At 36.6% G+C, this 22,328-nt stretch overlaps 1 protein-coding gene across 12 annotated transcripts in view; it reads right to left on the bottom strand.

Moving 5' to 3' along the window:
• SCAF8 (SR-related CTD associated factor 8) overlaps positions 1-22,328 on the bottom strand; it is a 219,365-nt gene that overhangs the window by 117,115 nt on the left and 79,922 nt on the right. For 7 of the 12 annotated variants that reach the window (XR_006780957.2, XR_015726150.1, XR_006780958.2 and 4 more), the window contains exon 21: positions 20,526-21,993. Coding sequence is in view for 6 of the 12 variants with exons in the window: in XM_045805398.2 (XP_045661354.1) it covers positions 20,540-21,993 (1,454 nt within the window). In the remaining 6 variants the exon portion in view is untranslated. Of the gene's footprint in view, positions 1-13,286; positions 21,994-22,328 lie in introns of those variants that run through there. The other 5 variants (XM_045805401.2, XM_045805402.2, XM_045805400.2 and 2 more) reach the window with 1 other exon arrangement.

Raw genomic sequence — 22,328 nt, 5'->3', positions numbered from 1 at the left:
GGCTCAGGTCATGATCTCAGGGTCCTGGGATCAGGCCCCACGTCAGGCTCCCTGTTCAGTGGGGAGCCTGCTTCTGCCTCTGCCCCTCATCCTGCTTGTGCTCTCTCCCTCTCCCTCTGTCAAATAAATAAACAAAATCTTAAAAAATAATAATAAAATAAAATAGGGGCGCCTGGGTGGCACAGCGGTTAAGCGTCTGCCTTCAGCTCAGGGCGTGATCCCGGCGTTATGGGATCGAGCCCCACATCAGGCTCCTCCGCTGTGAGCCTGCTTCTTCCTCTCCCACTCCCCCTGCTTATGTTCCCTCTCTCGCTGGCTGTCTCTCTCTGTCAAATAAATAAATAAAATCTTCAAAAAATAATAATAATAAAAAAAATAAAATAAAATAAAACAAACCTTCTTTGGGGCACCAGGCTGGCTCAGTCAGTAAAGCAGTAAATAAAGCATGCGACTCCTGATCTCGGGGTTGTGAGTTTGAGTCCCACGTTGTGTGTAGAGAGTACTTAGAAAAAAAAAACTTAGGGGCGCCTGACTGGGCATGGTTGGTTAAGCATCCGACTCTTGCTCTCAGCCCAGGTCTTGATCTCAGGGTCATGAGTTCAGGCCCCATGTTGGGCTCCACACTGGGAGCTGAGCCTACTTTAAATAAACAAACAAACAAACAAACAAACAAACAAAAGCACTTCTTTAAACTGTTTCAAAGAATTTGCCAAGAAACTTGGAACATGAAATGTCTGATCAAAACATTTCACTTTGAGCTGTCATTTTTTTCAGACCCATTAACCAAAAAAAATCAGATTTCCTGTATCTTTAGAAATTATCCTATAGATTTTAACAGTACAATTGAAACCCTGTATTTATTACACAAATGTTGTGCCACAGAATAGCATTCACCATTATATGTTCATCTTAAAAGCACAGCTGTCTTCTCAAACTCAACACACGAGAAACAAATCAAAAAATGGGCAGAAGATATGGACACTTTTCCAATGAAGACATACAAATGGCTAACAGACACATGAAAAAATGTTCAAAATCATTAGCCATCAGGGAAATTCAAATCAAAACCACACTAAGATACCACCTTATGCCAGTTAGAATGGCAAAAATTGACAAGGCAAGAAACAACAATTGTTGGAGAGGATGTGGAGAAAGGGGATCCCTCCTACATTGTTGGTGGGAATGCAAGTTGGTATAGCCACTCTGGAAAACAGTGTGGAGGTCCCTTAAAAAGTTAAAAATTGAGCTACCCTATGACCCAGGCATTGCACTACTGGGTATTTACCCCAAAGATACAGACGTAGTGAAGAGAAGGGCCATATGCACCCCAATGTTCATAGCAGCATTGTCCACAATAGCCAAATCGTGGAAAGAACCGAGATGCCCTTCAACAGATGACTGGATTAAGAAGTTGTGGTCCATATATACAATGGAATATTACTCAGCTATCCGAAAGAACGAGTTCTCAACATTTGCTACAACATGGACGGCACTGGAGGAGATAATGCTAAGTGAAATAAGTCAAGCAGAGAAAGACAATTATCATATGATTTCTCTCATCTATGGAACATAAGAACTAGTAAGATCGGTAGGGGAAGAAAGGGATAAAGAAGGGGGGGTAATCAGAAGGGGGAATGAAGCATGAGAGACTATGGACTATGAGAAACAAACTGAGGGCTTCAGAGGGGAGGGGAGTGGGGCAATGGGATAGACTGGTGATGGGTAGTAAGGAGGGCACGTATTGCATGGTGCACTGGGTGTTATACGCAACTAATGAATCATCGAACTTTACATCGGAAACCGGGGATGTACTGTATGGTGACTAACATAATAACAAAACATTAAAATAAAAAAAAAGCACAGCTGTATTATACTGCTTACAGTAACTTTTAAATAACAAAGCCTTGATAGTTTCCAATTTTTACACCTCATTTTTCAATGACTTTTTTTAAGCCTTTCATACTTCATTAAAATTATATTCACTCCATACAGGCACAATGCCAGTATCTCCCGGTAAAGTAGGACCTCTGCCTCCAAATCAGAAAGGACTAAAAGAAGTCTACACAAATTTATCTCTCTAATCCAAATTCAGAGCACCTATTCCAAGATTTAATGAAATTTAATCTACAGACAAAATAATATTCATATGAAAAATGTACTCAAAGCTCTTCTTACAAACATCATCAGAGGTGGTATCAAATAAAACTCTTAAATATACCAAAAAGCACTCTAGTTAAAAAATGATCTCCCCTTTCTTGTTAGAAATAAGTATCCCATAGGGCCTCTGCTAACTGCTGTCCCACGAGAAATAGAATTATGAAAGTACTTATTCTAAGCTTTACAAACATCAAAAATATTTATGTATTCCATTTGAACATATGGAAAACCCACATTTTGGGGGGAAAAGAGAAATGAACTGGAGCCTTGTTCTTGAATTTTATCATTCCTACAAATAACCAGAGGAGCTTTTAAAAAATGCAGATCTTGATTCAGTAGTCTGAGACTGAATTTCTAACAAGCTTCCAAGTGCGATGCTGAAATTCTGTGTGGTCTAACTAAGGCTTTGTGTTGCCAAGGACAGATTTTTCAGATCTCAGTGATCTTTCTGGACTCTTCTGATTTCTTTTTAATGTTTATTTACTCTTCAAATTTTTTTAAAAATTCTTAGGGTGCCTGGGTGGCTCAGTTGGTTAAGCATCTGACTCTTGGTTTCAGCTCAGGTCTTGATGTCAGGTCACTGAGTTCAAGCCCTGTATTGGGCTCCATGCTGGGTGTAGAGCCTGCTTAAGATTTTCTCTCTCTCTCCCTCTGCCCCCGCTCACACATACTCTCTCACCAAAAAAATAATTTTTTTTAAAGATTTTATTTATTTATTTGACAGAGATAGAGACAGCCAGCGAGAGAGGGAACACAAGCAGGAGGAGTGGGAGAGGAAGAAGCAGGCTCATAGCAGAGGAGCCTGATGTGGGGCTCGATCCCATGACACCCGGATCACGCCCTGAGCCAAAGGCAGACGCTTAACCACTGTGCCACCCAGGCGCCCCCCCAAAAATAATTTTAATAAAAAAATTTTTCTCCCTCTCCCCCCCAAAAAAAAAAAATTAAAAACTGGGGCACCTGGGTGGTGCAGTTGGTTGGGCGACCGAATCTTGGTTTCAGCTCGGGTCATGATCTCAGGGTCATGAGACTGAGCCCCGAGTTGGGCTCTGAGCCCAGAATGGACTCTGCTTGGGATTCTCTCTCTCTCTCCCATTCTCTCTCTCTCTCCCTCTGCCCCTCCCCCTGGGACGTGCCTGCACACACATAATGTCTCTCAGATAAATAAATCTTTAAAAAATCTTTTTTTATTCTTTCAACAAATTTTTACTTAGTGTGTATTGATTCAGGCACTTCACCAGGAGCGTAAATAAGATCTGATCTCGGCCTCTGAAGAGCAAACATGTCAACAAGTAATTGCATTATAACCACAAAGTACTGTAATAAAGATAGGCAGTAAGAAGAGAATGGCTACTTTTCCAGGGGAGAGCAGAAAAGGTTAAAGACGCAGCTCTTGCCCTGAGTCTTGAAGATGAACAGGAGTCCGCACAGCAGAGAAGAGGAAGATCCCACCTCAGGCAGAAGAAACAGCAAGACAAGCAGTGACACGCTCCGGAGGAGCTGCAGATTATGGCAAACTGCTGAAACACGCTGTTTATGGTAGAGATTGGTAGGACACCAGGAAAAGGTGAACAGATCAGGGTCCAGCCTGTCAGTGAGGACTTTAGAAAGAACAACTTCAGCGGATTGGTGGGGTCAAAAGCAAACTACAGTGCACTGAGGAATAAAAGGAAGAAGAGATTGAGACAAATGGGGCGCCTGGGTAGCTGTCAGCGGAGCATCCAATTCTTGGTTACAGCTCAGGTCATGATCTCAGGGTTGTGAGCTCGAGCCCGTGTCTGGCTCCCTGCTCAGTGGGAGTCTGCTTGAGAGTCTCTCTCTTCCTCTGCCCCTCCCCCCGACACATGCGCATGCTCTCTCTCATAAATAAAATCTAAAAAAAAAAAGAGAGAAATTGAGACAAATGAAACGCTCTTCCCAAAAATCTTCCTATAAAGGAATAAGGAGACCAGCAACTAAAAAGAACAAAAGTCAAGAGCACCCTCCTTTTTCTAAGTGTGAGAGACGAGCACATTAATAGGAAAATCTTAAGAAGGAAAGGTTAAGAATACAGGAAAGAGGTAAGGAGTGACACTTGCTCCTAAGACTACAGTACGGTTTCTCAGCCCCAGCACTTTTGCCATTTGGAGAGAGAATTCTTTGTCATGGCGGGGGGCGGGGGGTGTGCCCTATTCATTGTAGGATGTTTAATAGCATCCCTGCTCCTAATACTCACTGGATACCAGTAGTATTCCCAACCCCACCCCAGTTATGACAACCAAAAATGTCTCCAGACATTGCCAAATGTCTCCTGGGGAAAAGAGGGGGGCAAAATCTTCCTCGTTGAGAACGAATGGTCTAGAGGCAGAGACCAGATGACTTTTAGTACGCTTAGAGAAGGCTGGCTGAAACAAAGTGGCTCCCACCTACCAGCTGTACCAGTAGCAAAGAGGAAGATCCTCTGCTGAGGGGAAACAGGCACGTTTTCTGGGGAGTGGAAAAGTTGTGGGATGATTCTGTGGAGAGTGGGAGAGGCATGCAACCAGGGAAAGCAAACTGTCTTAAGAAATGTTTCTGTTCTCCCAGGCTTGAAAAGCAGTGTATTTCCCTGAGTTCTCCAGAAGGTAGTACAAGAAAGGAACCTGAGCTTGAGGATTACACTGAAGGATCTTTACTAAAATACCTTAACAATTTAAGGAATTGGATCAGCTTAAAAAAGTGTTCTGACTCTTAAAAGAACCATCTTCTTGTTTGCCAGAACAAAAATTTAGGGGTAAAACTTATCTTTTTTCCCCCTGAATATGCAATTTTTAAAAAGATTTTATTATTAAGTAATCTTTACACCCAACGTGGAGCTCGAACCCACAACCCTAAGATCAAGAGTTGTATCCTCCACCGACTGAGCCAGCCAGGTGGCCCCTCAATATGCAATTTTATAACAATTTTGTAAAGTCTTTAGTAGGAAAGTTTCTATATTTGTCCCAAATCCAACCCATTAAAATCAACACATTTTTGTTGTAAGATGCAAAAGTAAAGTAATATAATCTGGGATTTTAAATTAGTCATCACATTTGAAAAACCGTCATACTAATTTTCATATGCTTCTGGATTATTAATCTACACTATATTTATGCTCTGTGTAAAGAAAAATTAATATTTATATCTGGGTCCCAAAAGCTTCATTGCTGGATACTGTCACAAATGACTGGTCAGAAGACACTGGAACTAGCCATCTCACTTAAATTTTATCTTCTAAATACAGTCTTCACAACTTGCAAATCTGGTTGTTTTAATAACCTTGTAATTTCCTGAAAATGTCAAAAGTGTACTTGTTCACATTACAGATTAAGCAGTTGCCCTCATACCAAGGAAAAGAGACCACATGTACAAGAATAACGCCAGTGTTTGTCAACATTACCAAGGAAAGTGATCTGCAAAGAAATTTATCTCATTTTTAAATCTCCTAACAGGGTGCCTGGGTGGCTTGTCAATTAAGCGTCAACTCTTGATTTCGACTCAGGTCATGATCTCAGGGTCAGGAGATCAAGCCCCAAGATGGGCTTGATGTGGAGACTGCTTAAGATTGTCTCTCCCCCTCCCTCTCTAAAATACAATACAATACAAAAATAATAATAATTTAAAAACTCCTAAAAATATCCTTTAAAAAATAGGGAACTTGCCCCAGAATTATTTTTTCTTTTTCATGGATCCATAAACTTACTGAAGCACCTTCCTGTGTAGCTAACAGAACTAGACTGGCGTTAAGCAAGATCTTCCTCAAGAGACCAAATGCATCTCAACACAAGTATCTCACATTAGAATATGTTAAAACAATAATCCCAGATATAACAGGCAAAGATTTTTGTCTGTACTAAATAAACCTCAACAAAAGCACATGTTCAAGAGTATGAGAGAAACCACTAGAGAGAAACCACAGTGTTGGTTATAATCGTGCTATGATTATCTAGCTAAACAGAACTCCTTTAGGTTTTGCAACCATCCGAAACCGATATTAATATTGAATAAGTGCTTTTGGATCTGTTACCCATTTCTTGAAAGAAAATTCAAGTTGGATTCACTTTTGGATCTGTGATATAGACTGATCAAAGGATGAAAGAAGCTGAAATTCCATATTCTAAAGACCAATGTGAACATCATTTAAGTGTATCTCTAATTGCAATTTGATCTATACACTTGAGGCCTCTGATATGATTTCTGATAGTGGGGATATCAGGAAAATCCTATGCACTTTATCCAAAACCTCACTACAAAATGGTATCTAGGATTACAACCAAGCAAGTAAAAGAGTTTACTTAGGGAAAACTTGTTCATACAGCAATCAGGGTTAATCCAAAGGCTGTGAGATTATGTCTATTCCTCCCAAAAGAAATGGAAATTCCATGTGCTTTGGAAACATGCTAAGAAGCATAAGAATTAAGAAAGACAATATAAGTATAGTTGAAGAGCAGTCTAGACATAATATAATTCAATTACAGTCAACAAATCTAAGGATTTCAGTATCTGGCTCAAGTCTTAAGCGACTCATAAAGAAACAACTCTTTATGGTTGCATGTTACTAAATCAAATTACTTCAAAGCTAACATTAGGCAAATATGATTATTAGACACTTCAATCAATTCAGAGACAGAGTTCAGTCAAGTTCCAAAGTGGACAAATTTCTGAAACTGCTTTTATTTTTCTTGATATAAACAAAATGGATCCAATTTTTGAGGGTGCTCAGTATTAAAAAGTCAACAAGGCCGTAGGCATTGATTTACATGATCACCCATCATCTTAAAATATTTTATTCTAACGTACTTGGATTACACAAACATGAAAGGTTGATGTAAAACTTCACCTTTTCATTTCAGAAAGAAATCTGGGTTATTCAGGTGCTAAACAATTCCTGCTCCTTTCTTAAACAACCTTTGTATTGGCCTCTCACTAGCTTTACTTTCTCTGAGAAATAATGCAAATGTACTAATCCCAATTCCATTCTCTGAGTTCTTTTCAATTCTGTTTCCTTATAAAACCTCCTCCTCTAATGTGAAAATTCAGTAACTGTCCCCTTAACATTTTCTAAAGATAAAACTTAATTTTATGAAACAAAAATTAACTGGGTTCAAATGTCATTAGCATGTTTCTAATAATAACGGAAAACAATTTTATCGACAAGGTTAAAGTCAACCTAAAACAAATGGCAAAAGATAGAATTATCCCATTTAACATCTTCATTGAGGATTTTTTTCCCTATAAAGAGTTGAAATAAGGCCAAAATATAATGAGGGCATTATGACAGCTATAAAATTAAAAGCGAATAAATCATTTTATCTATACTCCTATTTTTAAAAATACTTGAAGAATTCAGAACAAAACATTTAATTCATTAACTTATGCAAGATTAGACTGCATCTCAAGGCCAGTGAAGATAAAGACAGGATAATAATCTTACAGTTCATGTAAAATAACATCACAGAACATCACCTTAAGAAGTGAAAAACTGTTCACTGCCAAGTGAAAGGAAGACACTGGAACCACTGCTGAAGAAAGGCATACAATTTTAAGTGGTCAAATCCTTCAGGACCAGGATGAAGAGGTTTCAGGTCTAATGTTAACTGGCTGCCTGGAGAAATGTGGAAAATCTGGGACTTAGCAAGAAAGAGTCTGGGATAGCTTAATTAATGGTATCTATCATAGCTGTGTAAAAGTGTATGTGTCTACCGGGGGAGGGAAATGTTGGTATACCTTCTTTTTTAACCTTGCTCTAGGTAAAAAACAAACAAAAAACTAGAGTACTGTAGCACAAGAAGATAACAAATTCCATTACTGATGAGTATTACAATGTTAACTCTCCTTAGGCTCCAGGTTCTTCCTATCGTGCAAGTTATAGTTAAAAAGGCATCCTAAAATATGCGAGTCCCTCTCCTATGGCTTACAAGATTTTTAATTGCAGATGAAAGCTGTAAGATCAGAAAGATATGAGAAAGTTAGAAGCAACGGTGCTAGGGCTTTAGCAGTTCTGCTACAAAGTAAATTCCAAATTTTATTATGCTTAGCAAGCAGAAAGCTGTAGGAATAATTATAGTGGCACAGAGGCATTGGGAATGCTGTTAATTCTCATTTACTAGAGGGCTCAAGGGTGTACATCAGGCTGTCTCAGCAGAAGGACCCAAGGGGTTTTCTTTCCTGGGCTAAATTCCAAAACCAGATAAATGTCTGGGTTTTTGTTTGTTTTTTAAACATCATCCCAAGAGGTCTACTGCTTGGCATTTCAAATATGTACTCTTAATACATGATGAGCCAAACATTCCATCTTTATTTCCATGAATCAATCCTAGGCACCTTGGCTCAACGAAATAAAGTACTTCGCTTTGAATTTATCAATTTGATAACAAATTTAGAATAAACTTTTCATAAATTAGAACCACCAAGAGTGTGCCCATAAAGGAAAAAGAGAAAACAGAAGAAGAAAAGTCTCTGTTTGAACTTGAACATAAAGCATCTGGTCAAAGGCCAACAGGGCCGCACGCCCGCCCTACTGCGGTCACTGTCACTGCTGCACACCTCTGGCTCCTCTCTCAAGTCCTGTTCAGGGGCGCCTGGGTGGCTCAGCCATTAAGCATCTGCCTTCAGTTCAGGTCATGATTCCAGGGTCCTGGAATCGAGACCCACGTCGGGCTCTCTGCTCAGCAGGAAACCTGCTTCCCCCTCTCATACTCCCCTTGCTTGTGTTCCCTCTCGTACTGTCTCTGTCAAATAAATAAAATGTTAAAAAAAAAAAAAAAAAGCTCAAGTCCTGTTCAGCCTCAACTGATTTCGCAGCTCTGGACTCACCTGGTCCAAGAAAGAAGCTGAAGCTAATTCACAAGGTGAACCATAGTACTGATGACATTAAGAGCATTGGATAGTAAATGAGTATTGTTAGGCTGTAATAGTCAGAAGATGAATCAAAAATGATCTAGTGCTAGTACTTTTTTTTTTTTTAGCCAGCTGTCCGAAGTATTACTGATTTTTTTTAAAGTAATCTCTACACCCAACAATAGGGCTCAAACTGATAACCCCAAGATCAAGAGTCACATGCTCTTCTGAGCCAGCCAGGTGCCCTAATATTATTGCTTTAGAACTATATACGGGTGGCTCTGTTGCTTGCCCTCATTCCGATAATGTATTTAGTACTGAGTATACATTTAGTATTAGTTTCTGGTTACTGGAGCAGTTAAAGGAGTCATATTCCTAATGAAGACTGAGTAGGCCCTGATAAGAAAACACCAGACTTTAAAGATCTAATTCCTAAAGAAATACATGTTTGGTAAGGAGATGTGACACTCAAAGCAGAGGAAGAAAAGATACTGGTCAAAGTTGTCTGATTCCTGACAGAATACTCAAGTGCCATCACAAAAAGATCAAAAGAAAATCTACATTTGCTAAAGGTTCTTTGAGAAGGTATGTGACATGTGTGTATTTGTGTGTGTGAATATGAGTGCATATTCACACATGCATTTCCAATTATGAGCTGTATTAGGTTAGAAACTATTCGAAATGTCAAATTAAAAAGGTCAACAGCCAAGAGAGAAACAAAAGTAAAGGCAGACTACTCACTGAACAACAACAAAAATATTTACCAAGAAAAGTCAACCTAGCTCAACCACTTCCTGCCAGGGTAAGTACTCTGTTTAAGGTGCCTGAGGAGATACTCGATGCCAAACCCAACAAAAGGCAGTGCCCTATGATCACTTTTTCTCATCAGACAAAAAGACACTTAGAGCTACATAAAGAAATGGAGAGCTATTTAAACTGCCAAGAATGAAGGGAAAAGTAGCAAAGTATTCCTTTGGAAAAACTGAGAAAATTATACCTCAAAGGACTTAATGACTGATCACAAAGTGTCAGCCTCATTTAATTCTCTGAACCTAGATATCACGACTGTTTTCAGGATCTGGTTACACTACTATTCCTGTAACTCTTCAAATCCTTTCCATCTGATGTTTAGTGGTTTAGAAAGAATCAAGGCCATAACCTTGTCTATAACCCTTAGATAGCTAGAGGTTCATGAGCTCTAAAGGCTAGTGCCTTTATCCCCATAGCTTCTCAGGTGAACCCTCCATCAAAATTCTTCCTTCATGCACGACCATTTCCAGAGATTCCCTACTTTTACTATCAAACAGAATTGGTTTTGGAGTGAGGGAAGCCATTTTTTTCACCCTTTAAAAACTAATACTAATTTGGAAATCAACCTTAGTCTACCACTCATTAAAATGCGAACTACTGATTTCACTTGCCCAGAGTATAAAAGCTGTATTATGAAGAAAAGTTTAAATACACAGCTTAATAAAGCAAAGGCTCTGAATTGTGAATTTGGGGGCAGGTATATTATGTACTCAGACCCTTCCATGTAAAGTCCTACATCTATAGCTTTGGTCCAACAAATAAAATAACCAAGGTGGCAAAGAAAGATTAGAGCTGTGACATTTTAAGGGATTGCCTCATTCCAAAATTAGCTTTCTATATCAAGGTAACAATTAAATTTTATATTATCCCCTAAGGAGTCTAGCTGTTATTTTTATAAAGCTCTAATTTAAAAAATTACTGCTTCACATTTGAAAGTAGAGATAACTGCAGTTACTGTGGTATTTTGTGATTGCCAATGGAATCAAGATCCTTACTGTATCTTCTTAAACTGGCTACTATGGGTGACTAGAGATTCCAGAATTAGCAAAAGTTAAGTAACTTTACTTCTCTCCCCAAATAGATAATCTCCTGGATCTCAAATTTTATCTGACAGACTTACTTTGGGATAAAATGTTTTTCAAATTCTCTATCATATAAGGAGATCTAATAACAAATTTGAAAATCATTTTTCTAAATGTGGTTTCCCATACAATGGATTGAGTCAGACACAATTTAAGGAAGTATTTAGTTTATTTTCAGTGATTAACAACATTTTTTAGCATGAATGTATTCATGGGAAAGTGTAGATCTTTTTTTCATTTCAAACGAGTCAGCCCTTCTCAAGTTCCATGGGGAAGAAAATCTACTCTTAAAACTTGAATTCCTACTTTATTGAATTAAAAAAAAAACCAGGAATACTATTTTTAACCATTAAATTATTACTACCTGGACATATTTAAACAATTAATCAAAGATAGGAAGCTTTCTAATAGTTCTTTCTGAAATTAGATCACAGCCATCTCTCCATGACAGGCAAGCCACTTGGGCCAGTAAGACGCTTGCCACTAGCCTAATACATCAAACATAGGTCGAGGAAGTTATTTAAAAAAAAAAAGAAAAAGCCTGAGACGACCTATAAAGCTCCAAAACCACACAAAACTCCATTCCCTGTCCTATCCTCTCCTCCCCCATTTTGAATATTCAGATCTGTACAAATAGTCTCTTAATTATTTGCAACTAACACAACACTGATTTACATGTCCCAAAGTCTCCATTGGCCATTACTGACAATTACAACAGTGAACACCTATGTAGTATGACATGCCAGGCAGTGTTGTAAGCGCTTTGGTGTTCTTCAAATAAAAAACAAGAGAATTGTCCAAATTTCTGTAAAGTTACAGGGGCCTTTAAGACACCTATTTGGTAAAGACCCATATATTCAATATAATTTAGATTTCAACCAATACAAAGTTGTTTGTACTTGATCAAATACAAATTCTGCTAATTCTATGAAAAAATAGAAAATGTATTAAGGTTGTAACACTAGATAAATAAAAATAGTGAACAAACCAGTCATTTATTTGGGAAATAAAAAACTAATTTCTAGGGGCGCCTGGGTGGCACAGCGGTTAAGCTTCTGCCTTCGGCTCAGGGCGTGATCCCGGCGTTATGGGATCGAGCCCCACATCAGGTTCCTCCGCTATGAGCCTGCTTCTTCCTCTCCCACTCCCCCTGCTTGTGTTCCCTCTCTCACTGGCTGTCTCTATCTCTGTCAAATAAATAAATAAATTCTTTAAAAGAAAAAAAAAACAACTAATTTCTAAAAAACCCACTGAAATGGCAAAGTGATAGTCATGTCACTTTAGGGGAAAAGTTAGTGAGTAGACAAAACAGAAAATGCTAATCCTATTTAAAAGATACAAACAGTAGAAGTGAAATGGAAAGACACACAGCAATTTTCACGGTAGCTGTATTTAATAAAGTTTTAAAAACCTCCATTTTTTAAAGTCAATTTCTTTAATGCAAGAATAATTCGCAATAGATTCTTTGCTATGTAATACTAATAGTATTGGATTTTCTTTGCAAATTCTTTTAGTTCTATTACTGAAGAAATTAACTTTTGTGTTACAGGCATTACAAATTCATATAAAAAGCTAGGCAGTGCTACTGTGTTTAATGGCTTACAATACTTGTATTAGGGATTTAAATGCTTGTTTTAACAACCAAAATAAAAGTGGAATTCTGTAAAGATGTGTTTTGTCACTCTAAAACGCGACTACCTTTCCTACTGTGTGTATTCTAAAATTTTCAAGATCTGTTTACTTAGATCTTAAATAGTTAGAGAATTCAGTCACAGGCTGTTGTATGAATTGTGTCCTCCAAAAATATATGTTGAAGTCCTAACTCCCAGTACCTCAGAATGTGACCTTATTTGGAAATAGGGTCACTGCAGATGTAATTAGTTAAGATGACATCATACTGACTAGGTTCCTAATCCAACATAACCAATGTCCTTGTAAGAGGAAAATCAAGACACAGACATACACAGAGAGATGTTATAAAGACACATGATGGAAGACCACCCGTCATTTGGCGACAGAGGCAGAGATTGAAGTGACGCATCTACAAGTCAAGAACACCAAGGACTGCTGAGAACTGACAGAAATTTGGAAGAGGAAAGGAAGGATTCTCCTCTAGGGCCTTCAGAGAGACACCGGGGCTCTGCCAACACCTTGATTCGGACTTCTAGCCTCCGGAACTGTGAGAGAGTAGGTTTCTGCTCTCCTAGGCTCCCTGATTTTTGGTAATGTTGTTACAGCAGGAAACTAATTACACAGATCATGAACTAAAATCTACCTTTCCAAAACAGCATCTTTTAAAGTAAAAGCATAGATTCATAGTCAGCAAAACCTGGGGTCAAACACCTGTGCAAATAAAACCTGTGTAACCATGGACTTGAGTTTGCGTCTTCATTCGTTGAAAAAAAAAAAAAAAAAGAAAGAGAGATAACAAATCCTACCAGTGTATTTCTGAACATAAATCATGTACAATGTCCACAACACAGAGGTAAAAAATGTTAAGTCTCTCCACCCACAAGCCTTTCTCTCCATGTAATGAGAATGCATTTTAACCTGTGGTCATTTGGCTAACAATTCAGAAAATAATAACACAGGGCTATAATTAAAATATCATTAAGTAAATTTATAAAAATCACTGTCCTAAATTAAGCCCTAATGGTTTAACTACTTAGAAATCTCTAAATCCTTATCCTGGGTATGACCACAGTATCTAAGATGTGATGCTTTTCAGAACTTCCTGATACTGTAAATGCTACCTTCTCCTTTTTAAAAAGGTTCAAAGTAATTTCAATTATCACAGAAAGAAAGATCAATTCTTAAACAACAGTTTATCCTTTATACTTTCAAAGGTTAATTTTATTCAACACAAGTCTTCTGATTTACTAATATTCTTATTAATATGCAAACTGACCCAAGTTCAGTAATAAACACAAGACTCCTGTTATTAAAAAGTCATTGTTCAAATGCAGGAATTTTTTATTTCATGTAATAATAACATAAGCAAAATAATAATGACCTTTGACAAGATTAGTAGAAATAGAAGTATAACTCACAAAGCATGTTCCCCTGACATGTGAATTAGCCAGTAATATGGCCACAATGTTTAGAGTCACCTTTCCAAAGACTCTGGAAAAGGTGATCAGAGGCCAGCACCATGACAGGCTACAGATTAAACCTTATAAGAACCTAAGTTTAGTGATATGAACAGAAGACTTGAAGAGAAAGAAAACCTTGAATCAGATTATATATTCAAGTAAAGTAAAAATCACTGCAAATTATCCACTGCCACCAAAGACAACAGAGCTAGGCTCTTGAACTACTTGAATTCAAGTGGTGAATAAAGACTAACACTGAATGCTTACTATGTGTAAAGACAATTTTACATATTTAACTTCATTCAAGCCATGGAACATTCCTAATATAGGAGTTTTATACACAAGAAAACTGAATACTAAGTTTGGGCTATACATACAGTGTATAAATGCCAAATTTTAGAAATGAGCTGCCAAAGCCACAACCTAAAATATAAATTTGCAAGCAATCACTGGCTCTGTTTTTATATGTATGAAAACATTTTAAAAAATAAATAAGTTTTGATATTTTATTTGTGAGGAAAGCTGTCATCAAAAAGAAATCTTATTTAATAGTGCAACAGAAACTTGCCTCCAGAATAGCATGTTATTAAGAAAGTTAACAATATTATAACATGGTATAATCTTAAGAAAAACCCAAATCCCGAAAACAGAATCTAAGAAAATGAAGCTGAAGTGATAGTTTAGCTATAGGAAAAGAAGATAGCCCACATATACTTTTAACAGTGAAAACACAAGTTCAGTTTAGTGTTTAAATGCAGCCTTACCCTACAAGGATAAGACTGATTCGCTGTTCAAGTGTATGGTTTTCTGGACAAACTTATTTGCTTTTTAAACAGAAGAGGAATTAATCGTTTGTGAGTCTCTGCCATGTATGTCTGGCACTTTAGTAGGTGGTACACACTAATTTTTCAAAGTAATAAACCTGGGTTTCAATCTTTGCTCAAGTATTTACAAGTTGTGTGACCTTGGGAAATAGCTTAAATCTGTGACAGGTTTCTCGTTAGTAAAATAGGTATTAAAATATTAATACTACAAGATTGTCATGAGGTTTATACAGGTAATAAAATCATCCCAGTTCTTGTCACACAGTACATGTCATTAAATATCAGCTAATATTATTATCAATAATTTAAAAAGTGTAACCCTGCAAATTATAACAGTTATAAGAAAAAATGCTTAGAAATACAGTAACTTGTCTAGAGACATATATCTAGCAAATGTTAAAGATGGTTTTGAAAACCTAATGACAATGAAATCTGTGGTCTCTTTAAAAAGTTCCAATGTTGTTAGTCACTCCCTTTGTTCTTCCTGCTTCCTCAACTGGTCTTTTACAGAAGAGAAAATTTATTTCACAGACTCCAGGTGTTTAAATGCTAGAAATGACCTCAGAAATCACTAAGCCAAGGGGAAGCAAACTGCTTCCAACACAGTTCTGTCCAATTGACAGTCCTTGCCTGAAATGAAGGGTCAAAAAGGAGGCTGGAGTGCTATGATGAGAAGGATTTGAGAATTCTGAGAATGGCAGAAAAATAAGACAAAATAGTGATAGCTGCCCATGGAGGTTCGAGAGGGACAAACAACATAGGTCAACCAAGTGCTACATATCTGCCATTGCCACACAAGTGTAATAGACTCATTAAACTCATCTAGTTCTCATTAATCCTGGGCTCAAAGTCACAAGCTCCAAGTTTACTCTCTACTAGTGAGCTCTGTGCATAAGAGCTCCCTCCGCTTCCATCACTGTAAGTCATCCTACTATCCGAAGCACCTATCACTTCTACAATATAAAGTTAGCCCGTTAGCACAATTCTACCCATTGACCTACTATGTACAGTTTACAAATTACTTAGAATATTCGTTCTATATCGTGACTAGAACAAGGCCAAGTAATTCTAAGTGTACATACAGAATGAAAAGACCACCCTGAAAAGAGCGGAGAATTAAATCGAGTGGAAGAAAAATGTCTGAGCAAAGCTCCTGCAAAATAAACCACTGATCTGCATTGGTTTTTGATGTGCAACCCACGTCTAAGCAGTCCTACTAGTAACACTGCTAGTCCTTGATAAATTTAATGCTCGCCAATTTTGTCCCAAAGGGCCCTTTCTATAATCAAAGCATTTAATACCATGATCCGAGTAAATTTTTCTTTGAGGTATCCTATAACAAAGTTTTACTTGAGTGAAAAATACTTCCTATAAAACCATTTCATATGCTTCCTTCCATCCCTTTGCTTTAATTCATTTTTAGATTAATGCTTAATGCTTTAATGAGTTTAAACCATGTGATAATGACTTCCCTATTTTTTATTCTTACTCCAACACCAACTGCCACAAATTAAGTATAAACTTTACTGAAACACTAGAAGTTATTTTTAGATCACCAAAGTATTTTACTTAAATTATTTTTTAAAGAATCTCAAGTGCATGGTATATTAAATATTTACATGCTCTAAATTATCTGAAGTGGTGGTATGTGGGGATCTAAAAAGTATATATACACCCAGGGAGGGGTGTGTGTCTGTGTATATGTGTATAAAAATATGTATCTCCCCAGGGGATTCTGTATTAGTCTGTGGTCACATCCCCTCAACCTCCTGACATTTCCAAATAGCTCCAACAGGTGATTCTGTTATACATTTCTTGGCTGAGAATCACAGACTCGGGTGTATTTCAAATTGCTTTCAATATGTATGCCCCTATTTAAAGTAACCCCCCCCCACACACACACAAAGAAAACAATCTGGGCCATTAATTTTGAATTCTAGTTTCAGAAAGTTTTTCTAAACCAAAGTATCTTGTTTTGAAATCTCCCATTAAAAAGTAATCTTTTCTTCTTCAGAGGTGGAAAACAAAAAATTTAGTGCCTAAAACTTATAGTTTAAAAGATGTTTTATATAAAACCACAGCATCCTCAATTAAGGAAACATTTATAGTTCTCTGCCACACTGCAGTATTTATGACTATTTACAAATATTTAGTTTTTAATTTTGCCTATCTTAAAAAATGAATATAAAGGTACTTGCTTCTCTTCTTCTACATTATGTAAAATATTTAAAGAGAAAAATGTTAATGTTTTCTTTCTCTGAGTTAAAAGCCCTTAAGACATTTTATTAATATAGCACCCGATTAATGATAATAAAGGCACATAAGGTATAACAAAATTATTTTTAATCGAATATTAAAATTTTCTTTTTCTTTAAAGTTGTGCCCATCTAAAATATATACAATGACAAACATCAAAATGTTCTTTAAATCACTTAATGAATAAGGGATTATATATATATAATTCATAATGGAGACCATATTTCTTTAATTCTAAGACACTTTACATTTTAACATTTCTGAATTAGGATGGGTCTTATAATCACTGGCATGTCATACTGGAAACATTTTTTATTCCTGAATGTTACTTCTCACAATCAATGGCACCCTAGATCTGATGAACTATGGTGTTTATAAAAAAAACACTTTTTCAAATTAAAAGAGGTAACTTTTACTTTTTAAATGTAACAAAACTGACCCACCCCCCAAAACAACCTTAAATGTGTAGCTCCATAAACTATAATCTTTTATATGAGTGAAAATGGCCAATAAATTTAATGAAACAACTAAATTATCAGGACAAAAGAAACTCTAGTAAGAATATAAGAGCTTCAATAATGAAAAAATTTATCAAATATACGAAGTCATTTTCAGAGTTTAAAGTGAATAATTTTATACTATTCTGTCTCCCAATGCTAAGCATTTGTCCATCCTATGTATTGAAATAAATTTAGCATTCCACGTACAATATGCTACAAATAATGATTACTTTGCTGTAAAATAAATTTCTAACTGCAATATAAATGATCAAAGTGCATTATATGTATTTATGCTACAAATAGAAGCCAATGTTTAATGAGATATTTAAAGACAAAAAAAAAACATTTAAAAAGTAGTATCTACTTAAACTGTAGTCTACGAATACCTCAGAGAGTCATATCATTCTCTAATATATCACAAATCAAAGCATTATTGATTTGGTGGCTACTGTAGATACTGCCTATAGCACTTTGAACAATTTTATTAAAGTGGTTAGGTTACTCCTTGCATATTTCTAATGGCTAGCATTCTAGGGACAGTACTGGGATCAAATGCATCAAAAACGTGATAGGTCTTGTGTCGAACTTAAAGTAAGATAATTAACTTCTCTCCATTATTTAAAAAAATGGCGAACGTATATCAACTTTGGAAATTCAGTATGAGGATGAGTAACATCCTTTCACTTAAATACTATACTACAAAGTAAGAACAAAGTGAGAACAAGTACACATAATTTTTTTCAACTATTTTCAGAGTGTTCCACACTCCCAAAATGGGATTCTAGATACAGCACTGACAACTGATTAGGTTAACTTTCACCACCAGAATCTTCGAAGCACTGCAATACTTTTATATATTTTGTTTTCAAGTTTGCACATGAAGGCCCAACAGTGATAAAAAACTTGGGATCAAAGGTCACTAAAAAAGTCTTACATTTGTATTGCTACTTAATCCAAGTGAATGTCACTTAATTTTAATAATGGTAAATGCAACTAAAGGAGTTTGAAATCCCAGTCAATAGAAGTTCCTTAAGAACAAGGCTAATCATTCCTGCACATTAATACTTTGTACCAATGTCACTGTTTCTCTTGTTTTCCTAAGGAAAAGACTGAAATCAATTCAAATTACCGGACTGAATTACCGTAGAAATAAACACCCAATTTCCACTCGTAGACACTTTTTCACATAACAAAACAAATAATGTACTATTCCTGTTGAGAACCTATAAGAAGAAATGACTTGATTTTTTGGCCAGGAACCATCCATAAAACTCTTATAGCCCATTAGATCATCAAGAGGTAAGCAAAAACAATCCAATTCTAAACAGATGGTGTGTTCTATCGTTACTTTGGGCAGGCTTGACACACGTAGCTTAAGAATTTTAGAGAAACAGAGCAAATGATGAATAAGATGAATAGTTGGGAATGCACAGGGAACAAAAATGTCTATTCATAGGACCAAATAAAAGCCTTCATTAGGAACAAAAAAAACACCAATGGTTTTATATATATGTATATACATATGTAAAACCCAAAGGAAAAACAAACAGCAAATAAATGAAAATTAAAAGCAAAAATAAATAAATAAATAGAAAACCAATCCCCAATTTTTCTGCTACTCAGTTTACCTTGGAGGTTAATCTGAACAGTGCCTACAAAACACATGGTGGATGCTTTGTTCCTGATATATATAATGTTTTTAAATCCACCAACACCTCTATACATTCTGTGCAATTAAGAAATTCACTTCAGGCAAGTGACCAGTAAGTACTTTAGTACTAGCACTATCTATGCAGAATAGCAAATATAATGTGAAACAAAGCAAGGCAAGCATTCATGTGAATTTTGGCTCCATGCTAACTCTGGCTTCATGCCTAACTACATTAAAAGAATTGCCAAACGGCCAATACATTTCTTTACAATAGTTCTTATTTTACCTTCATAAAGGCTAAGAAGAGTTTTGACTACAAGCACTGTCGACTAGCCAAATTTCTCTAATTTTCTATCTGATTTTGAATATTTTATTATCTAAACTATCAACTATTTTTCTCTGTATGTACATGAAGACAGACATACAGAGAAACAGAAAAATCTACGTATGACTTACACAATAAATATATACATATATTACATACATACTAATGAGACTGCATGATTTTTATATCAAAGAGTACATGTTTTTCCACCACACAGTTCTTCATTGTTGTTATTAAGAGTAATAAAAAACTTCTGCAACAACTAAGCACATGCTGCTAATGATCCAGGGTTTTAAGAATTTGTAGATTAAAAAAATACAATTCCTAGAACACTGTTATCAAACAAATAAGTTTTATTGGCATCTAAAAACAAAATTCACCCAACATTGAAACGTACTTTAATATTTATGTTTTCTCTTTTTTTTTTCTTTTTTCTTTTTTACTCACTGCAGTATGAGGAACAAATCACAAACACTTACTTTGGAGAAACAGAGACCATAGTGTAGATTTTACAAAATCACTTTTTAAAATCTCTGTATTGTGCTCCTCAAATATCTAGAGCCAGTCTTTGCATAAAATATCACAGCTTTGTCTATTACCTTAAAATTCTGCAGCAGCCTAAAGATATGGATAAGATATACCACCACTTGCTATTTTGAAATATATCTATTACCATATCCAACCTAATGGTAGTATCTAAAAAATTCTTTCTTCCATAGGAAGTCTCTGACAAGCTGTTATTCATTTCCTTGAAGTTAAAAGAATCTGGGGGCAACATTTATATTTTATCAGAAAAATAAAAAAATGTTTACCTACCATGTTCATATTAAGAACAATGTCTATACAAGTCAGTTGTACAATTATTTTAAGAGAAAGGTGAACATGAACATCAGATTAACTTAATTCTGGCAGACAAAAGTGAACAACTATGGTCCAGTCAGCCATTAATCTATTACAGAGAGATGACAACTTTACAAAAGGTATCTTTTACCTACTGAGTGATGATTATGTCCCCTCAGTTTCTGTGCTTTCTACCACTGGTTCACTTTCTATATCAGCAACTGTGTCACTCTTCTCCTTGTTTATTTCACTTGAAGATGTCAGTTTTTCATAAAGTTCAGGATCATTCTGTACTGGTAAAGGTGGTGGCTGGGCATGTCTCTCGGTATTTTCACCATTAACCTGAGGCACGTTATCACCTTTTCGTTGAGAAGTGGCCCCTTCAAAAAAATCAAAAACCCGAGGATGAGGAGGGGGGACCCAGGTGTTTTGAATTCTATCTCGTCCAAGACGGTTTCCATTAATATCTCTGCAGAAATCAAAATCTCTGTCATCCCTATCCCTTTGCCTCTCCCAGGGTCTTCTGCGGTCATCAAAATCTCTGTGAACTTCTTGTCCAAATCCTCTGTTCCAAGGACCACTTCTAGGATCAAATCGATAGTTTCCAGACCGAAATCTACCTCTTTCTTCATGTAAGCCTTTTGGACCACCATAGACAGGTAGAACCCGATGTTCTCTCTCATCAAAATCTCTATGCCCCCAGGGCTTCTCTGGATTAAAGCCAAAGTGGTCTCTTCGACCAAGATGATCTATGCCTGGCCTCACAAGATTCTCTCTAATATCGACAGGAGGTCTTCCAAAATGATCCCTACCATCTAATGGAGGCCTTCCAGGACCTTCTCTTGGATCTATAGGCCGTCCAACCACATCCCTAACATCCACCGGGGGAGGTCTACTAATGCTTTCCCTGGCTTCAATGGGAGGAAACCGGTAATCTCTATCTCCTTCCTGTTGAATGTTATCATTCCCAAGTGGTATCCTTTTTTCTGGATTAGCAACATTGTCTACACTTTGTCTTCCAGGAACTAGAAAAGGTCTTTCTGGTTGACTAAAAATATCTCCTGGAGGAAAAGGACCACGGGGAGGCGGATGAAGAGCTGAATCAAGTACCGATGGGGGAGGGATTCCCCGCTGGGGTGGAATTCCAGGCTGTATTAAAGGAAATCTTGGTCCAGGCGTCTGTGGTATTAGTCCTGGACGAATGTCTAACATTGGCATTGTGGGCATCCTTTGACTAGAGAGATTTAAAGGGGGTAAATTTTGAGGCCCAGCTGGTGGTTGTGTTCCCAAAAGTCCGGGGGCATTTGGAACATTTGGTGGCTGTACTCCTATAAGTCCGGAATTATTAGGGATATTTGGGGGTAGCACTCCCAGAAGTCCAGAACTACTTGACACAGTTGGTGGCTGTAGTCCCAAAATTCCAGAGTTATTTAGAATATTTGGTGGCTGGGCTCCAATAATCCCAGAACTACTGGAAACATTAGATGGCCGGATTCCAATAATTTCAGAATTACTCGATACATTTGGTCTTTGGACTCCCAGAATTCCAGAATTGCTTGTCACATTTGATGGCTGTCCTCCTAAAATTGCAGGGCTACTTGGAATATCATTTGGAATCACTAAAACAGAAAGAGGAAAAATAACACACAAAAAAATCATTCTGATATAAAAAGGAAACTGTTGTAATTACTAATGCTATAATTACTGAGCCTAGAGGTAATCAACTACTTGTATCCCAGAAGGATCAAGATACACTAGATATTAAACAAAAATTAAAATTATTAATACCATGCATAGTAAAATTTAAATATTAAAACCTAAGTGGGGTGTTACCTAAAAATCTTTACATAGAACACTTAAAAATGACAAGTATTATAGTAACTCTCCACCTTTAACAAAAATGTTTCTAAAGTACAAACAAGTTTTAATATACTAACAGCAGTGCCATAAAAGA

The sequence above is a fragment of the Ursus americanus genome, chromosome 11, assembly GCF_024610735.1.
Source record: "Ursus americanus isolate L20-20 chromosome 11, mUrsAme1.1.p, whole genome shotgun sequence".
NCBI lineage: Eukaryota > Metazoa > Chordata > Mammalia > Carnivora > Ursidae > Ursus > Ursus americanus.
The sequence above is the reverse complement of the archived record's forward strand: the minus strand, read 5'-3'. Positions and strand labels throughout refer to the sequence as shown.